Raw genomic sequence first — 18,169 nt, 5'->3', positions numbered from 1 at the left:
CCATTGGATTTTGTATCTCTTTTATTTTTATTTATTTTCTTCTAGTGTAATTTATTTTTTTAGTGCTTTTATTACTTTTTTTAAATGTATATATATATTTTTTTATTAGAGTTCGATTTCTCTTTGTAAGGCTGTGTCTGCTGCTGGCTGCAACACTCACATTATACTAATGATAGACCCAGTGGTTCAAAGGATGTCGTTAGAAAACAAAAACAAAAACAAAAATAAAAAAACAAAAAAACAAAAGATGTCGTTAGGACATCTTGAAGCTCTGCATTGTCTTCATTCTCAGGTACCTTGTGGCCATACCTATTGCCTCATTTTAAGACCCTTCAGGTTAAGTCTGGCAGATAGTGGCCCTCTTGTGCCTTTTAAGCGATGACCTCGGCAGGAATCTAATTGTTTCTCTATTGGCTAGGTTTGACTACTCCTCTATCCCTTTATCAATTACTGTTATTGTCAGGTGTATCGTCAGCTCCACCTGAAACGAGTGAATGAGGAGGAAGGTAAAATTGGGGTGACAGAAATCAGGGAAAATGATGCTGATAAGCAAATCAGCACATGACAGTCAGTTATAATCCTTCAGGAGATCATAGAGTTCCTGTGGCTGTCTCTGGTGACAAAACGACACCGTGTCATTTTGGTACATGGAGCTTGCTTTTTTAGAACAATCAGCTATTCCTGTTGAAAGTGAGCCATGCTGATGGGGTTGATGCTTGGTAATTTAGAACCATCCTGAGGTTTCCATTTTAAAAAGCAGCTACAAATATTTAAAGTCTGACACACACTCATCAACATTCATGATCTCTTTGGATACTAATTTTTGAAATTCTATGATTCTGTTGAACCCAGGGTATTCAACAAAGTGAAGTTGAATGGTTCCTAGTTCTCTCTGCTTGGTTTATGTCTATTTTGATATGGTCACTATGACAAATGAGAAATTGTTTCCAGTTTATTCACCTGTCACATCAGTACACTCTCATCAGCCTGTATAGCTAGGTGTTTCTGTGTGCCTCACAATTAAAAAAAAATTTTTCTGCAAAAGTCCACTGTCTGATGATCTGGGTATATTTAACTGAATTTAAATCTTCACACCCAGCTTCAAATTCTTTTGAATATTACCTAAAAATTTTAAGTTTTAAGGGCATAATTCAAAAATTCACAATTTAGATACTAGGATGTGAGTTTGTCTTACAGTTTGTCACAGGACAAAATTACCTGATGGAGCTGAAACAGAAGTCTGTTTCAGAGCAAATTTTGTTTTGAATTTCTTTTCAATCCTTTATTTTGCCTTTTCCTTTTTTTCTAGAGCCCCATCTATGCCAAGTGAACCGATCTTTCCCAAGTGAATGCCTAACTACTCAAATTCTCTTAGGGGGCTATGCTTGCCAGTGATGTGTATGAGCCCATGAGGTGTTTGTTTTGTTGAATATCCTGCACTGGCTAGTCCACGTGAGCTGATTACCTTGAGGGCCGTGTTGGATGTCCCACTTTGCACAGCTCATTCCACCATAGAGGAAAGGTAGAGTGACTGACTCAGGTTGATCAGTGAGGAGTGGCTTGGCAAGACTTCAAGCCCTCTGCTTCCTCAGGCAATTTTGAGCAGTGGAGAGAATGGACTCGAAGCAGACAGGTGTGCATTCTATCTTTGGCTCCACCATGTACGAGCTAGGACTTTGTGAGCTTTGTTTCCATCTATAAAATTGGTGCCATTCCACCTGTTAGTGTTGTTGAGAGGACTGATGTAACTTTTGTAAATCACCTGGCACAGCATTTCCCTTTCCTACTGACCTCTACCCCTGGTATGCATTTTACCGTGGCAGGCATCAATTCCTCTGAGAATGCCCTTTGGGGGCAAGTAAAACTGGTTTCTGAATCAGCCAAGCTGGGGACTTGCTGGATACACCTGTTGAGCTGCCCAGCCCAAGACAGCAGCAACAGTGACCCTCACCATGTTGTGGATGGCCTGCTGGGGAACCACACTAGGACAGATGGGGCTAGGCTGTGGACAGTTTGGGAAAGGGCTAAGTTTCCCCAGAGACTTTTATTTTTTATTTTTAAAGATTTTGTTTATTCACGAGAGACACAGAGAGAGAGGGAGAGAGAGAGAGAGAGAGGCAGAGACACAGGCAGAGGGAGAAACAGGCTCCGTGCGGGGAGCCTGACATGGGACTCGATCTCGGGACTCCAGGATCACGACCTGGGCTGAAGGCAGCACTAAACCACCGAGCCACCCTGGGCTGCCCGAGACTTTTTTTTAAAAGGCCCCACAGAAAAGTTTCTATCTCAGAACCTTGGCAATGATATATATATTTTTTAATTATATTTTTTAAAGATTTATTTATTTATTTATGACTGATAGAGAGAGAGAGAGAGAGAGAGAGAGGCAGAGACACAGGAGGAGGGAGAAGCAGGCTTCATGCCGGGAGCCTGACGTGGGACTCAATCCCAGGACTCCAGGATCGCGCCCTGGGCCAAAGGCAGGCACCAAACCGCTAAGCCACCCAGGGATCCCCTGGCAATGATCTTTTATGTGAACTTGAGGCAAACTTGAAAAAAAAATCATGCATTGATGAGACTAGTTTTAATTTTTTTGGCTGCAAACACAACATAAGTGACCACCTCCTGTCTTTCAAGTAGTTTTAACCAAAAAAATTTTTTTTATGGGCGTAAAGTCTAGCTTCTCTGTTACTGAGGAAACTGGGATATTGCTTTATCTTCTCTGTAATTTACCACCTCGATTAACATTATTGTCTCTATTACATTGTCTCCTTAAGCCCTGAGCATGAAACCACTTTGATAACTTTGGCAGATGATATGGTGCTATGGATCGAATATTTGTTCCCTATAAATTATGTTGAAGCCCTTCCTCCCAATATAATGGTATTTGGAGGTGAGGCCTTTTAGAGGTAATTGGGTTTGGATGAGATCACAGGGGTGGAGCCCCCATGATAGGATTAGTGCTCCTTAAAGGGGGATTGAGGGATTATGACTCTTTATTATGTGAAGATACAAGAAGATGGCTGTCTGATCTGCTGGATTTCCTATAGCCTCCCAAGCTGTGTGACATATGTATAAGCTGCTGGCATATGGTAATTTGTTATAGTTGCCCAAACATACTTGAAATTTTAACTCCAAACCAAGTCAGATTAGTAGGCCACTACCCAAATAGAAATCTTTTGTTTGACCTGAGTTTTGTATGATGGCATTGACTCATGAGGGTTGGGAGTGCAGAAACAGTCTTGTGAATCTTGCTGTTTTATCTATTAGGATGTTATCTATAACATTACAGATTCCTCTTGATGAGGCTTATCAGGAGGAAAGGGTCTCTGGCCTTAAGAATTTTTTTCTCTGGAGCAACTGGCTTGCTTTTATCTTGTAGCTGCCTTGAGTTTTAAGATCAACAGTCCTTCCTGCTGCATGACAGGAAGGTTTGAACCAAAGTGAACACTTAATTTTACAAATTTTTTTAGAACTTTATGGGAAGTTTGCTAGATGATGTTGTTGCCATTTAAAAAAAAAGGGATTTTGTGATAAAATGTACAAAGGTGTGCCAGACGAAGAAGAGACATTAACGTACTCAAAGTTAGGCAGCCCGGGTGGCTCAGCGATTTAGCGCCGCCTTCAGCCCAGGGCGTGATCCTGGAGACCCAGGATCGAGTCCCATGTCGGGCTCCCTGCATGGAGCCTGCTTCTCTCTCTCCTCTCTGTGAATTCTCATGAATAAATAAAATCTTAAAAAAAAAAAAAAGTACTCAAAGTCCACAGGCAACACGAGAGACCAGAAAACCATGGGAAGGTAATTTTACAATTAAAATGCATACAAGTGAAAAAAAAAATTGCATGTATGTAGGAAATTCATGAACCAGTCAAGCAACATTTGCGTATTTCTTTACACTGGCTTCAATCTTAATAAATCAGTTATCGTATTGATAATTTAACATTATATTCAGGCAGAGTTTTCTTGCCTTCCTAAGTACTTACTTTCTCAGTTATCAAACATAACAGGAGAGAGAACGTACAATTTAAAAAATTTATTTCTGAACTGCTTTATTCTTTTAATTAGTACACATTATATTAAGTATAGAATTTCCTTAAAAATTAACTCTAAATTTCACTATTTGGACACTGGTATGAAGAAGAAAACATCTGGCTCTTTTGACTTTTCTTTTTACATTTATCCAAGTAGATTCTCATATTAAGGTTCTTCTGTGTTACTTTTGTCCAAGTTGTGACAGCTAAAACAAAACATAAGAATGGCTTTATTTTAATCACAAAAGAAATTTATGCATTCAAACATATTTGTAAACACCTTAAAAACGAATGCTTTAATCATGGTAAAATCTAGGCTTATTTCGTTCACTGCATGTATCTAGAATAAATTTTCACTCAATGTTTACCCCCACTTCAAATGTTTAAAGTTTTGTAGATCTTTAAAGAAAAAGTATCACCAACATAGGTAGAAATTCAATTAATGGAAAATAAAAACCCTGAGAATAAAGTTAATATTAACCCAGTATGTAAATGTCAAGAAAAAAATCTCATGTGCAGCTTTAATGCTCACAGTTTACTTCTCCATATATTTTAATTAGTTTGATATTTCTAAAACATCATTAAAAAGAAAAAGAAAGGCCTTCAATTCTGGAAGGTTGGGTAAACTTCTACTGGCCTAATACTCCCAGGGATTGCAATTATAAACTTTAAACAAAATACAAAAACCAACTCCTGGAAGACAGTGGAGAACACCTGACAGCCAGTGGGTGGGGAAGGAACAGACACTAGGAAGGAGAGGCTCCCACTGGTGAGTTCAACCTGAAGAACCAGAGAGCTGGTGGGGCCAACTAAAGCCACTGAAGGTGAGAGGAAATCCTAGAAACAAGAAGGACAGAGTGAGGGAGCCCTATATTCTATGTATAAATTTTAACCAAATCTGTGGGGAAACCCTGAACCACACAATGAGCGAGATTAAGAAGCAAGACTGGGCTGTTGCCTGTGCGACACACCTGGAGGTCTGAGTCTCATCAGGGTCAGTGTCTGCTAAAGGCCCAGATCAGCACTCCAGAGAATCAGAATTCAGCTTCCAAAGAAACATTGTTTCTAAAACATTCAGTAATCTAAAATTAATATATGATGGAGCAGGAAAATCAGACCCATTCTTTAGGGGGAAAGACAGTGGAGACAGATGGTGAAATGGATGATCTATGGGCTGTAATTAATAGAAAAGGGTATAAAAGCAGTTATGACAACTATCCTCAGTGAAATCACGGAGACTATGTTCACAATGAAAAGACAGAACACTTGAGCAGAGAATACAACTATATTAAAAAAAAAACCCAAATGAATATTCAAGAACTGGTAAATACAACATTATTCAAATGGCAGAAGGGAAATAACAAAGGAAAGCGTGAATCTGAAGATAGGACAACTTAAATTAGACACTCTAAAGGAGCAGAATCAGGGGTGCCTGGCTTGCTGAGTTGGAAGAGCATGCTACTCTCGATCTTGAGGTCAGGAGTTCAAGCCCCACACTGGGTGTAGAGATTACTTAAATAAGTAAACAAACAAATTAAAAAAAAAATTCTTACCCCCCCCCCAATCCCAAACAGAATACTCAGAGATGTGTGGCATAATATAAAATGCTGATCATATAGGTGAATGGAGTCCCAAAGGGAGAGGAGAAAATTGGACATAAAAATATTTGAAGAAAGAATAGCTGAAAATTCCCTAAATTTGGAACATATAAACTGATGATAGATTCAAGAAGCTCAGTGATCCCTAAATAAGATAAATGTATAAGAATTCACACATAAATACATCCTAACTGCTGAAAACCAAAGATAATGAGGATATCTTGAAAGCAGCCAGAGAAAAATTAAACATGATATGTAAAATTATATTGATCTGAGTATTACTAACTTCCTATCAGAAATAATGGAAGGTATAAGATTGTGAAATAACATCTTTAAAGTTTGAAAAACTGTCAATCTAGAATTCTTTATCCAGCCAAAATATTTAAGAATAAAGGTGAAATACATTTTCATATAAAAGGAAATTAAGGTAATTCACTGCTAGCTCCTGAGCTTATACTGAATGCTAACAGAAGTTTTGCAGTCAACACATGGAAATCAAAATCTACTAGAGTTGGTAGAGATAAAGAACACTGGAAATCCTATCTGTGTAAATACAAAGGATTTCTTTATGATACAGATAACTGAGGTACAAATGATAAGAATGTCCACTGTCTTATGGGGTTAATGATGTATGTAGAGGTAAAATATATCACAATCAGAATAATTGCTGAGGGAATGGGTCTATATGGTTGCAAGGTTTCCATATTTAACGCAAGTGGCACAGTATTAATTCTAGCTTATAAACTGTTAAAGATATATATATTGTGATCTATATAGCAACTGCTAAATCGATAATGCAGAGATACAGCTCAAATAAAACAGTGTTTAAATAATAAGAAGGTAGGAAAGGAGAAAGATGGCCAAACTATTTCAAACTAAGAAAGCAAACAGTAAAATGGTAGATCCAATAATTACATTAGATGTTAACAGACCAATAGGCACCAATTAAAAGGCAGAGATTACCAGAATGGTTTTCTAAAAAAAAAAAAAAAAAAAAAAAATCCAATTATATGACACCTACAAGATAAACACCTTTAATATAAATTCATAGGTAAGCTGAAGCAATCAGATGGAAAGTTATAACCTGCAAGCCTTAAGACTAGAGTAGTTAATTTAATACCACATAAAGTAGACTTCAAGGAAAGAGGATTACCAGCTGAGTAGAAGAATATTACATAATAAAAGGGTACACTCATCAGGAAGACACAGCAATCATAAATCTGTGTATACCTAATAGAGCTTAAAAATAAGTGGACATTGACAGGACTGAAAGGAGAGCCTGACAGAACTAAAGGGGGAAAGCATTAATTTCACAAACATAGTTGGAGATTTTATTATTAGTCTTTTAGTACCAAATAGATTTAGACCAAAAAACCCACAAAGCAACAAATCAATGAAGACATAGAGGATTTAGGTAATGCTGTTAACTACCATGACCAAACTGAAATTTATAGAACATTTCCCTCAACTGCTGCATAATGCATTCTTTTTAAAGTGCACATGGAGTGCTTAGTAAGAGACCATATGTTGGGCCATAAAAGAGATTTATTTATTTATTTATTTATTTATTTATTTTATTTTATTTTATTTTATTTTATTTTATTTTATTTTATTTTATTTTATGATAGTCATACAGAGAGAGAGAGGCAGAGACACAGGCAGAGGGAGAAGCAGGCTCCATGCACCGGGAGCCCGACGTGGGATTCGATCCTGGGTCTCCAGGATCGCGCCCTGGGCCAAAGGCAGGCGCCAAACCGCTGCGCCACCCAGGGATCCCAAAGAGATTTAAATCAATTTTGAAACAGTAAATAATGTGCAGAATGTTCTATGACCACAAAGTAATTAAATTAGAAATCAATAATAAGATATCTAGAAACCCCAAATACTTGAAAACAACAAATCTTTAAATTATACATGGGCTAAAAAAAAAATAAAACCACCACGTATATTAAAAATATAGAATATGGTGATGAAAATACATTAACATTTGTGAAATGCAGCTAAAACATGGTTTGGATTTTATGGCTTTATTATTTTTTTTTCCAAAGATTTTATTCAGAGAGAAAGTGCACAAGCAGGGGGAGAGGCAGAGGATGAGGGAGAAACAGACTCTGCACTGAGCAGGGAACCTGACGAAGAGCTTGATCCAAGGACTCCAAGATCATGAGCTGAGCTGAAGGCAGGTGCTTAACCTACTGAGCCACCCAGGTGCCCCTGATTTTATGGCTTTAAATGCTTATGTGGAATTTAAGAAAGAAAGCAGATGAACATAGGGGAAGGGGAGGAAAAATTTAAAAAATGATGCAATCAGAGAGGGAGACAAACCATAAGAGACTCTTAACTATAGGAAATAAACTGATGGTTGTGGGAGGGGATGAAGTAAACTAGGTGATGGGCATTAAGGAGGGCACTTGATGTAATAGCACTGGGTGTTACATGCAAATAGATGAATCACTAAACTCTACCTGTGAAACTAATAATACACTATACATATTAATTAATTGATTTTAAATTAAAAAAAGAAAAGAAAAACTAAAGAACTTGATAAGATCCCAAAGTAATCAAAACAAAGGAAATCAATGAATAGAGAAATTAGCATAAACATCTGGTAGATGAAAAAGATTAATTAAATTGAGAATCATCTAGTAAACCCAAGAAAAAAAATATTCCATTTAGTTTTGCCTATTTTAGAACATTATATAATCTGTGGTGGAAAAGTATCAAGAGCATGTTTTTGGGCAGGAACTAAGGGCAAGGACTGCCTGGGCATGGATCATAAAGGAACTCTGAGGTGTGATGGTTCTACACCCTGAATAGGAGTTTGTGCTGAATTATTCAAGTGAACACATCTGACAATACCTAGGAATATACACTTAAGATCTGTATATTTCACTGTTGTCAATTTTACCTCCAAACAGTACAAAACAATAAAAACCCTCAAAAACTAAAACCCCTAGGCAATAAAGAATTAAGGGGAAAGTGCACTGATATCTTTAATTTTCTTTGAAATGAATAAAACTATAGCAATGAATGAAGAATGGATAAATGAGTAGGTGTCTTATAAAGCAATACAGTAAAATGTTAATGAGGAGTATACATGTGTTCACTGTATCTTCCTGAACTTTTCTGTATTCTGTCAGTGGGCAACTACATTAAGGTTAGAAATACAAGAATCACATAATGAGGATAAGAAAGTTGTTCTGGAAAATGATGCTAGCAATAGCAGCTGAAAATGAGTATAGCACGCTGTTGTGATTTTTATGGCAGCCAATGCAGAGGTGAGTGAACATTACTGGTGAGACTACTGAGCATCCCCAGTAGTTAAGCTTAAAAAAAAAAAAGAAAAAAAAGAAAAAAAAAAAAGCTAAAGTTAATGTAATTAACAGAACATTAGCAGTTCCTTCAAGAAAAAGAATGTATAGCCTATGTACATCTCAGCTACTGCTGTCCTTAATGTTCAAGTGAATGTAATTCCATTGTATCTACTGCATAAAACTATTCCGCTACCCTCATCCAGAGTTACTTAATTTCTTAGCCCAATGTGTGATATGGTTGGTAAAGTCAGAAATGTGGACAGCGTATAAGAAATGGTGATTTTGCTTGAGTACACTATTCCAATTTTAAATTCTCTGAATTTACCTTTTCATAGATTTGGAATAATAGAAATAATATTATTTACCAGAGTTTTCTGTATAGTTTTCATGGTAAAACCTGTATTTTTATAGCTCTATGGCTTTTGGCTTCAAGCTGGGTCAAATGAATATGATGATTCTCTTGCTCTCTTTTGACAAACAACAACAGCAAGTTATGGTATGTTAAAAGAAACTAACAAGGTATACTTTACCTGTTTTATGAACTGTGTAGCATTAAAAAGTTCACTGCAGCCATATAAAATGTGTTTGCCTTGCTTCCCCTGTAAAAGAAGAGAACTCATACAAGTAACAAGTAATATTCTCAATATTCCCAAGAAAAGTGATCAAGTCTAATAAGACTTTTTGTTATTCTTAAAGGTTTTTTGAGGGGGAGGTTATAAAATTTTAGTATACACATATTTATCCTAAAATTGCATGGAATAAAAGTGGTGAAATAGGCATAAATTATTTTTAAAAAATGTATTAACATACATACACTGCTGGTATCATTTATACTGAAAAGAGAAGGCATCTGATGACAGCCACATTTCACAGGAACAATTATTTATAAAATCCCAGGCCAACATTCTTCCAATGTAAGATCTATATTACTTGAAGAAAATATTCCTGGAGTTTTGTTAGGCTAGCAGTAGGATATAGTATAAGTTGCATGAACTGTCACTGCAGTCTCATTTGTGCAATACAGTATTTACATATCAACATACTGTAATCCATTTTTATGACCCCTCATGAATGAATTTCATTCCTAATTTTGGCAGAATGCTATAACCCAATTACAGCAGTCAAAACTTCTACTGAAGAATTCTGCTAAGTCCTTAATGCTGAAATTATTATATGTATTGTGTACTTGAAGGAAAATTCATTTCTTCTTTAATGTAAAAAGCTTATTCCATAACAAATACAGTAATTCATCAAGAAACAGAAATATGGCTTTGTATCAGCTGAATAAAAATAGTTCCCTGAATAAATGTCCTCACTGGCCATTTCTGAGCAAAACAAGTCACACCTCACTTCATTTTTGAAAAATGAGATGTTATGTGCAATAACTATAACAGGGTTGATCATATAAGTGGGATTATTGAGGCTACATAGGTTATACTTACACAAGGCATTAGTAAAGGTAGAGATCACAGCATAGTAGGATAAAGAAAGCAGAGGGAAACATTAGAAGGGTCCAAATATTCTATGCACAACTCCCAGGATCCCATCTCAGCACAGGACACATTTTATTTTCAATTGTCAACCACCAAATTATAGAGAAGATAGACATGCCCCAATTGCAGGGGAGCCCCGGTCTTTCTAAAGGAAGGGTCTTTTATACCTCTCTGATCATGTAACCTAAATCAGGCTACAGGACCAGGCTCAACACCAGAAGCAAGAAAACATGACAGAAATTAGGTGCAAATCATCAATATTTTCATTTTCTATTAAACAGTGCTGACACGCCAGTGCAGGTTGCCCCCAATCTATGTTGGTCCCTAGCACAAGACTCTATTCACTACTAGTTAGTACATGATATTCACATGTCAGCATCATGGCTCTCAAGGCTCCCCGAGATAAGCACAGGGCTGAAACAAACTAGCGGAGATGAATCCTGTACTGTAAGTTTAAACGTTGCAGTCTACCCATATTCCAGTGCAAACTTATTCTTAATTATGCACAAACTTGGTACTTCCTCCATCAAAAACTGAACTTTGTGAAATGTACCAATAACTGGATTCAAGGTAACAATTATTAACTAAATCTAGTTCATTCTCTAGCCAATCACCTTCCATCAAGAGAACAGCCTGTGGTGGCGTCAAGTTCAACTACCGATACATTTGGTTACTTACTACCAACTTTTTTTTTGTCCTTTTGGGTTCAGCACACTCTTACTCCCAAATTGCTTTTGCATATTAGTACATATTATTTCTGCAACTATAAAAAGAAACAAAAGGCTACTGGGACAGCTATTCAAAGCCTGTTGTGTGCTTTATGTATTTGTCCAGAGCATGTATGCAAATGACTGAGTTCCCAAATACCTTTGAGAGTCTCAACTGTGATTTCTTTTGGAAATGTGTCTTCTAACCTCAAAATGTCTGATAATGTTATTGGAGAATCAGATATTATAAATTCCTAAACAATACTTGTGCTTTAATAAATACACCTTCACATGTAAATGCCTGCTCTCAAAGTTAGACAAATTAAGATAGTTATTTATGTGATTAAAGGATTGACTACCGGTTTCATTTCACAACTGGCTCTACTAGTATGTTCAAAAGGTCAATGTCAGGCAGCCTGGGTGGCTCAGTGGTTTAGCGCCGCCTTCAATCCAGGGTGTGATCCTGGAGACCTGGGATCGAATCCCACGTCAGGCTCCCTGCATGGAACCTGCTTCTCCCTCTGCCTGTGTCTCTGCCTCTCTCTGTGTCTCTCATGAATAAATCAAATCTAAAAAAAAAAAAGTCAATGTCTATGCAGTTCTTTCCCCCAGTATATCTCATGTGTAAGGCAGGTGCATCTTTCTTCAGAGATGTGCCTTTGTGAAGCACATCATGGGAGGGTACTAGAGTGTCATTTATCTTTGGATCTTTTAGGTACACACTAATGTGGTGGAGCCAGCATGTCTATGTATCAATCACAGTTTTCTTTTTTTTTTTTTTTTTTGTAAGTTGAGGCTTAGACTAAGAGTACATTTTTGTTTTGTTTTACTCTTTGACCTCCACCTGTTTCTTCCTCTGGCAACCAGCAATCTGTTCTCAATGTCTATGAGCTTATTTTTAAGTTAATTTTCAGAGAGAGAAAGAGAGAACAGCAGGAGGGGAGGGGCAGAGGGAGAGAGAGAATCTCAAGCAGACTCCACACGTGGAGCCTGACACAGGGCTCAATCTTATGACCCTGAGATCATGACCTGAGCCAAACTCAAGAGGTGGATGCTTAACCGACTGAACTACCCAGGCACCCTATGAGCTTTTTTTTTTAAATGAGTCCACACATAAGAGAACGATATGGGTTTTGTGTTTCTCTTGTCGTAGGATAATGCATGCACACACAATTTCTTTACCATTCATCTATCAATGGATACATAGGTTGCTTCCATATCTTGGCTACTGTAAACAGTGCTGCAATGTCTATGAGGGTACAAATGTCTTTTCCAGTTAGTGTTTTTGTTTTCTTTGTATAAATACTCAGAAGTGGAATTGCTGGACAGTAGTTCTATTTTTACTTTTTTGAGGAATCTGCATACTGTTTCCCATAGTGGCTGCACCAATTTACATTCCCGTCAACAGCACATGAGAGTTCCCCTTTCTCTACCTTGTTGCCACACTTGTTTTTTTGGATAACAGCCATTATAACAGGTGTGAGGTGAATTTCATTATGATTTTGACTTTCACTGATGATAAATGGTGTTGAGCCATCTTTTCATGTTTGTTGGCCATCTCTGTCTTCTTTGGAAAAAAAGTCTATTCAGGTCCTCTGCCCATTTTTAATTGATTATTATTTTCTGGTGTTGTGTAAGTTCCCTATCTATTGTGGATATTAACCCTTGTCAGATACATTATTTGCAAATATATTTCCCACTCAGTAGGCTGCCTTTGTTGACATTTCCATTGCTGTGGAGAAGCTTTTTACCAGGATGTAGTCTGATTTATTTTTGCTTTTGTTGCTTTGGCTTTTGGAGTCAGATTAAAAAAAAATCACTGCCAAGATCTATGTCCGTCAAGTTTACGGCTTGTTTTCTTCTAGGAGTTTTATGATTTCAGGTCTTATGTTCAATTCCTTAATTCATTTTGTTTTTTTTTATTTTTTTTTCCTTAATTCATTTTGAACTAATTTTTGTGTATAGTGTGAAATAGAGGTTGGTTTTATTATTTCACATGTGGCTGTGTAGTTTTTCCAGTACTGTTTATTGAAGAGACTGTCCTTTTTCCATTGTACATTCTTGACATCTTTGTTGTAAATTAATATATCATATATTGCATGGGTTTATTTCTGAGTTCTCAATTCTCTTCCATTGATCTATGTGATTATTTTTATGCCAGCACCATACTGTTCTAATTACCATAGCTTTGTAATACAGTTTGAAATGAGAGCACGTGATGCCTCCAGCTTTGTTCTTTCTCAAGATTGCTTTGGTTATTAATGGTCTTTTGTGCCTCCATACAAATTTAGGATTGTTCTAGTTCTGTGAAAAAATGCCATTGGAATTTTGACAGGGATTAAAATGAACCTGTGGACTGCTTTGAGGGTTTTTTTGATCCATGAACCTAACATATCTCTTTGTGTCTTCAATTTCTTTCATCAATGGCTTATAGTTTCCAATAAAGTCTTTCAGTTTCTTTGTTAAATTTATTCCTCAGTATTTAATTTTTTAAAATGTGATTGTAAATGGGACTATTTTCTTGATTTATCTGATAGTTTGTTATTAGTGTATAGAAATGCAACAGATTTTTGGGCACTGATTTTTGTATCCTGCAACTTTACTGAATTTATTAGTTCTGACAGTTTTTTTTTTTTTTCTATATGCCATCTGCTAATAGTGACATGAGTTTTACTTTTCTTTTCAAATTTGGATGCCTTTTATTTCTTATTCTTGTGTAACTGCTCTGGCTAGAACTTCTAATACTATATTGAATAAAAGTAGCAGAAACAGGCATACTTGTCTTATTGAATGTTTTCTTAAAATTAATTTCATCAAATGCATTGCTGACATATCAAATAGCAGTTACATTATGAGTTAAATTACTGTATTATTTTCTTTGCCTTCCTAACAAAACTGGCATTTGCTGAATGTGAACCAGTGTAAATTAAAGGCCACGCTAGATTATTCTCCATTCTTGTAGGTACAGTCCTAAGTTTTGTTTCATACTATAAGGTTGTACTGATAAGGGGTTTTAATGGCATAAAGGTGACCTATGAAAAACTCGTACCTGTTATTATACCAAGTAATGAAAGACTGGATATTTTGACTCAGGAAGAAGAAAAAGAAGTCTATTCAATTCAACAGTGCACTGGAGGTGTTAGCCAGGTGGTTAGGCAAAAAGAAAAAGAAAAAAGAAAAAGGAAAAACATCCCAGATAGTTTAAGGAAGAATTTAAAGTAATTCTATTCACATATAACATGATCTCCTATACAGAAAATCCTAAAAATTCACTAAAATACCTTAGAACCAATAAATTAGTTCAAGAGGGCTGCAGGATACAAGATTATACATAAAAATAATTTTTTATTGGACTGAAATGAGCAATCCCAAAATAAAATAAAAACAATTCCATTCATAATAGCATAAAAATATATAGAAATAAATTTAATAAAAGAAGTGTAAAAGCTTATGCTCTGAAAACAGCAAAAACCAACAGAAACAATGAAACAACAACAACAACAACAAAAAACTGTTGAAAGCAATTAAAGAAGGTCCACACAAACAGAATAGAATCCCATGTCATGGATCAGAAGACATGACATTATTATTTTTTAAAGATTTATTTATTAATTCATGAGAGAGACAGACTGAGAGAGAGAGAGGCAGAGACACAGGCAGAGGGAGAAGCAGGCTCCTTGCAGGGAGCCCAACATGGTACTTGATCTTGGATCCCAGGATCACGCCCTGAGCTGAAGGCAGATGCTCAACCACTGAGCCACCCAAGCACAAGACATAACATTATTAAGATGAAAATAGTCTCTAAACTGATGTATAGAGTCAATGCAATTCCTGCTAGAATCCCAACTAAATTGACAAGTATTCCTATGGAAGTGCAAAACACCCAGAAAAACAATCTTGAAAAAGAAAAGAACTGAGAGTCCTGAAATAAACTTATATACATATATGGTCAGCTTATTTTCAACAAGGCCACCAAGACCATTCAATAGAGGAAAAATGGTCTTTTCAATAAATGATGCAGGGATAATGTGGACAGCCATATACAAAAGAGTGAAGCTGGGCTTTATTTCATACTACATGACAAATTAACTAAAAACGGATCAAAGACCTACATTTTAGAGTAAAAATGCTTTTCTTTTAGAAGCAAACATAGGGGTAAATCTTCCGACCTTGGGTTTGACTTTGTCAAATTTGGATTTGGGATTCCTAGATATGACAACAAAAGCATGAGCAACAAAAGAAAACATATATTGGATTTCATCAAAATAAAAAGAACTCTTGCACTTTAAAAAACACCATTTAGAAAATACAAAGACAACCTAAACAATGGGAGAAAATTTCTGCAAATCACATATTTGATAAGGGACTTCCTTCTAGATTACATACTCTTAAAACTCCATAATAAAAAGGCAAAATAACTCAACTATAAAAATGGGCAAGGATCTTAGTAGACATTTCTCCAAAGATATACAAATGGCCAAAAAGCACATGAATATGCTTCACATCCTAATTCACCAGGGGAATGAAAATCAAAACCACAGCGAGATACCACCTCACTCCCACCAGGATAATCAGAATCAAAAAGCCCAGTAACAAGTGTTGGTGATGATGTGGAGAAATCAAAGTCTTCATACACTGCTTGTGTGAATGCAGAATGGTACGGTCACTTTGGAAAACAGACTAGCAGTTCCTCAGTTAACAATAAAAATTATGACGACTCTGGAATTCCACTCCTAGGTATATACCTAAGAGAAATGGAAACATACAGAATAACACTAGCTTATTACTTAAGGTTTCTAGTTGACAGCAACAGGTTTCATCCAGAATAGACAATCATTTTGGATTTGGATTTGTAGACCTGATTATTGGAACAAACATCTTTAATATTCTATTAGAAGCCTCAGCAGAAACTGTTTCAATGTGGACTCCCTTCTTATATTACCACTTGACAAAGTTTTGCTGCAAGTGCCAGTTCAACAAGCGGGTTATGAAACATTGTATACAACAGACTCAGATACCTTAACATACACAAAGTAGGAGACTGACTGCAAACTGTAACAGACATTTGAAACATCTTTTTTCTAAACTGGGCTGGTCTTTCTGAGACACAGTGGCTTTGTAGGATGGAACGTGTGTTAAAATATAAGTGATACAATTAAAGAGGATAATTAAAAGTGGATAGATTGTTGAGATTCAGCAGAGAAAATAAGGAAGAGATGAAAAGGGATAATAACACAGGAACTAACAAAAATTTATTCTGCATTTCTAAAAATGTTTCTCTATGTGTTCAGGGATATGCAAACAGACACCAAGACACTACCTCTAAATCTGTCTGAGGAATGATGCAAAGGGCTGTTTCTACTTTCTGCCTGTCTAAACTGGGATTAATAGGTAGACCAGACCGTCCTATATGTATGGTCACACTAACTTAGCCTTACTTCCTATCTCTGGGAATGGACAAAGGAGAAAGCACTGGCCACTCTCAGACTGCTGCTAGCTCTATGGATCAGGCAACTTGCTGAATCTGACAGTAAATCTTCTAAACCAGGGGCCGAATTCTGGGTAAAAATGACCAACAAATGAAAGGAGGAAATCTTGACTCTGAAAAGGAGCCAGTAAGTGCATAATGAACATTATCTCTGTACCTTGTAAGAGGCCAAGAGCAAAGAAGTAATACTCTGAGCTATATTTAGACATGCCCAAGGCCTGTAGAAATTGCCTCTATTTGAAGCTGAAGGTCCAAGATGGGTTCCAGGATTTTAAAGAAAGATTAAATCTGCAATTACCCATATTGTATGTCCTGATGATGCTAGTAACATCTAGGGGATAAACACTTAAGAATAATTCTAATCCCTCTTTTTTCTCTGACAGGTTCTCATTTTACAGGTTTTATATATTCTGTAAGACCCCTCGGGGGAGGCAAAATTAGGATACAACTGCCACCAAAATGTATATAAGAAAATTTGTTCAGCAACAAAACCAAAGACCACTGCATAACTGTTAACCTAAATGATGATCTATTAAGAACGGTATCTGGGGGATCCCTGGGTGGTGCAGCAGTTTGGTGCCTGCCTTTGGCCCAGGGCGCGATCCTGGAGACCCGGGATCGAATCCCACGTCGGGCTCCCGGTGCATGGAGCCTGCTTCTCCCTCTGCCTATGTCTCCGCGCCTCTCTCTCTCTCTGTGACTATCATAAATAAAAAAAAAAAAAAAAAAAGGAACGGCATCTGGATATAAGAACTTAAAATATCTGTTGCGTGCCTGACTAGTCATAGTATCATGTGCCCTACTACTGACACACCGTTTTTTTTTGGGCTTTAAAGGATAATAACAGGAAAAAAAAACGTAAACTGAAACTAAGTAAAAGATACAGGCCTTACTCATCTCTCAGTGATAATCTGATATTCTTCTGATAAAAGTGATTAATGAAAAAAAAAACTAGACTTAATAATTATGTTACAAGAACCAACTTATTAACACATTTCACAAAATTAAAATTTCTATAGTAGAAAGACTTAAGTTGTCAAGCTTATATATGATTAAAAACAGGTTTGCAGTAGAATATTTAGTAGACTGCAATGTTCCTTCAAAATTATGCCTGCATCTCAGCCACTATACAAATGACTAATATTTTGGGTTTATCCTTTTTGTGTTTCTGTTGTACAAATATTTACAAAAAAGCAGAAAAAAGAATGTTGATGAGTGGAATTAAGAAAGCTGAACCAAGATGGTGGGGGGGGGGTATGTGGAATGTATAAGTACAGGAGTAATTTCAGCTGATCTGTTGCAGCCCTGTGTTTATCCCAGAGAACACCTAGAACAGTCATATTTTTGACCCTTTGACAAACCTGAACAAAACAGATCAACTAGTGATTAATACAGTCCCATGCAAGGCTCATAGAGAGACCAGGAGACAACTTGCACCTGTCAGTACCCATTTATAGAAATTGTAGACTGATGGTTTGTACCTGGTTCCTGTTATGTTCCCTTGGTTTCTGCTTTTGAACTGGTCATGCAGCCTGGT

The 18,169-nt window shown here is 36.6% G+C and overlaps 1 protein-coding gene across 6 annotated transcripts in view; it reads right to left on the bottom strand.

Annotated features, from left to right (window-relative positions):
• Window positions 1-4,019: 4,019 nt before the first annotated feature.
• The window catches only part of SCFD1 (sec1 family domain containing 1), a 106,645-nt gene continuing 92,495 nt past the window's right edge, over window positions 4,020-18,169 (bottom strand). For all 6 annotated transcript variants that reach the window (XM_077908896.1, XM_077908893.1, XM_077908895.1 and 3 more), the window contains 2 exons: window positions 9,475-9,543; window positions 4,020-4,238 (listed from right to left, as the gene is read on the bottom strand). In XM_077908896.1, the coding sequence (XP_077765022.1) occupies window positions 4,215-4,238; window positions 9,475-9,543 (93 nt within the window). In that variant the 3' untranslated portion in view covers window positions 4,020-4,214. The remainder of the gene's footprint in view (window positions 4,239-9,474; window positions 9,544-18,169) is intronic.

This window comes from Canis aureus, chromosome 9 (assembly GCF_053574225.1).
Source record: "Canis aureus isolate CA01 chromosome 9, VMU_Caureus_v.1.0, whole genome shotgun sequence".
Classification (NCBI taxonomy): Eukaryota; Metazoa; Chordata; class Mammalia; order Carnivora; family Canidae; genus Canis; species Canis aureus.
Note: the sequence above shows the minus strand (reverse complement) of the source record. Positions and strands in the feature narration are given on the sequence as shown.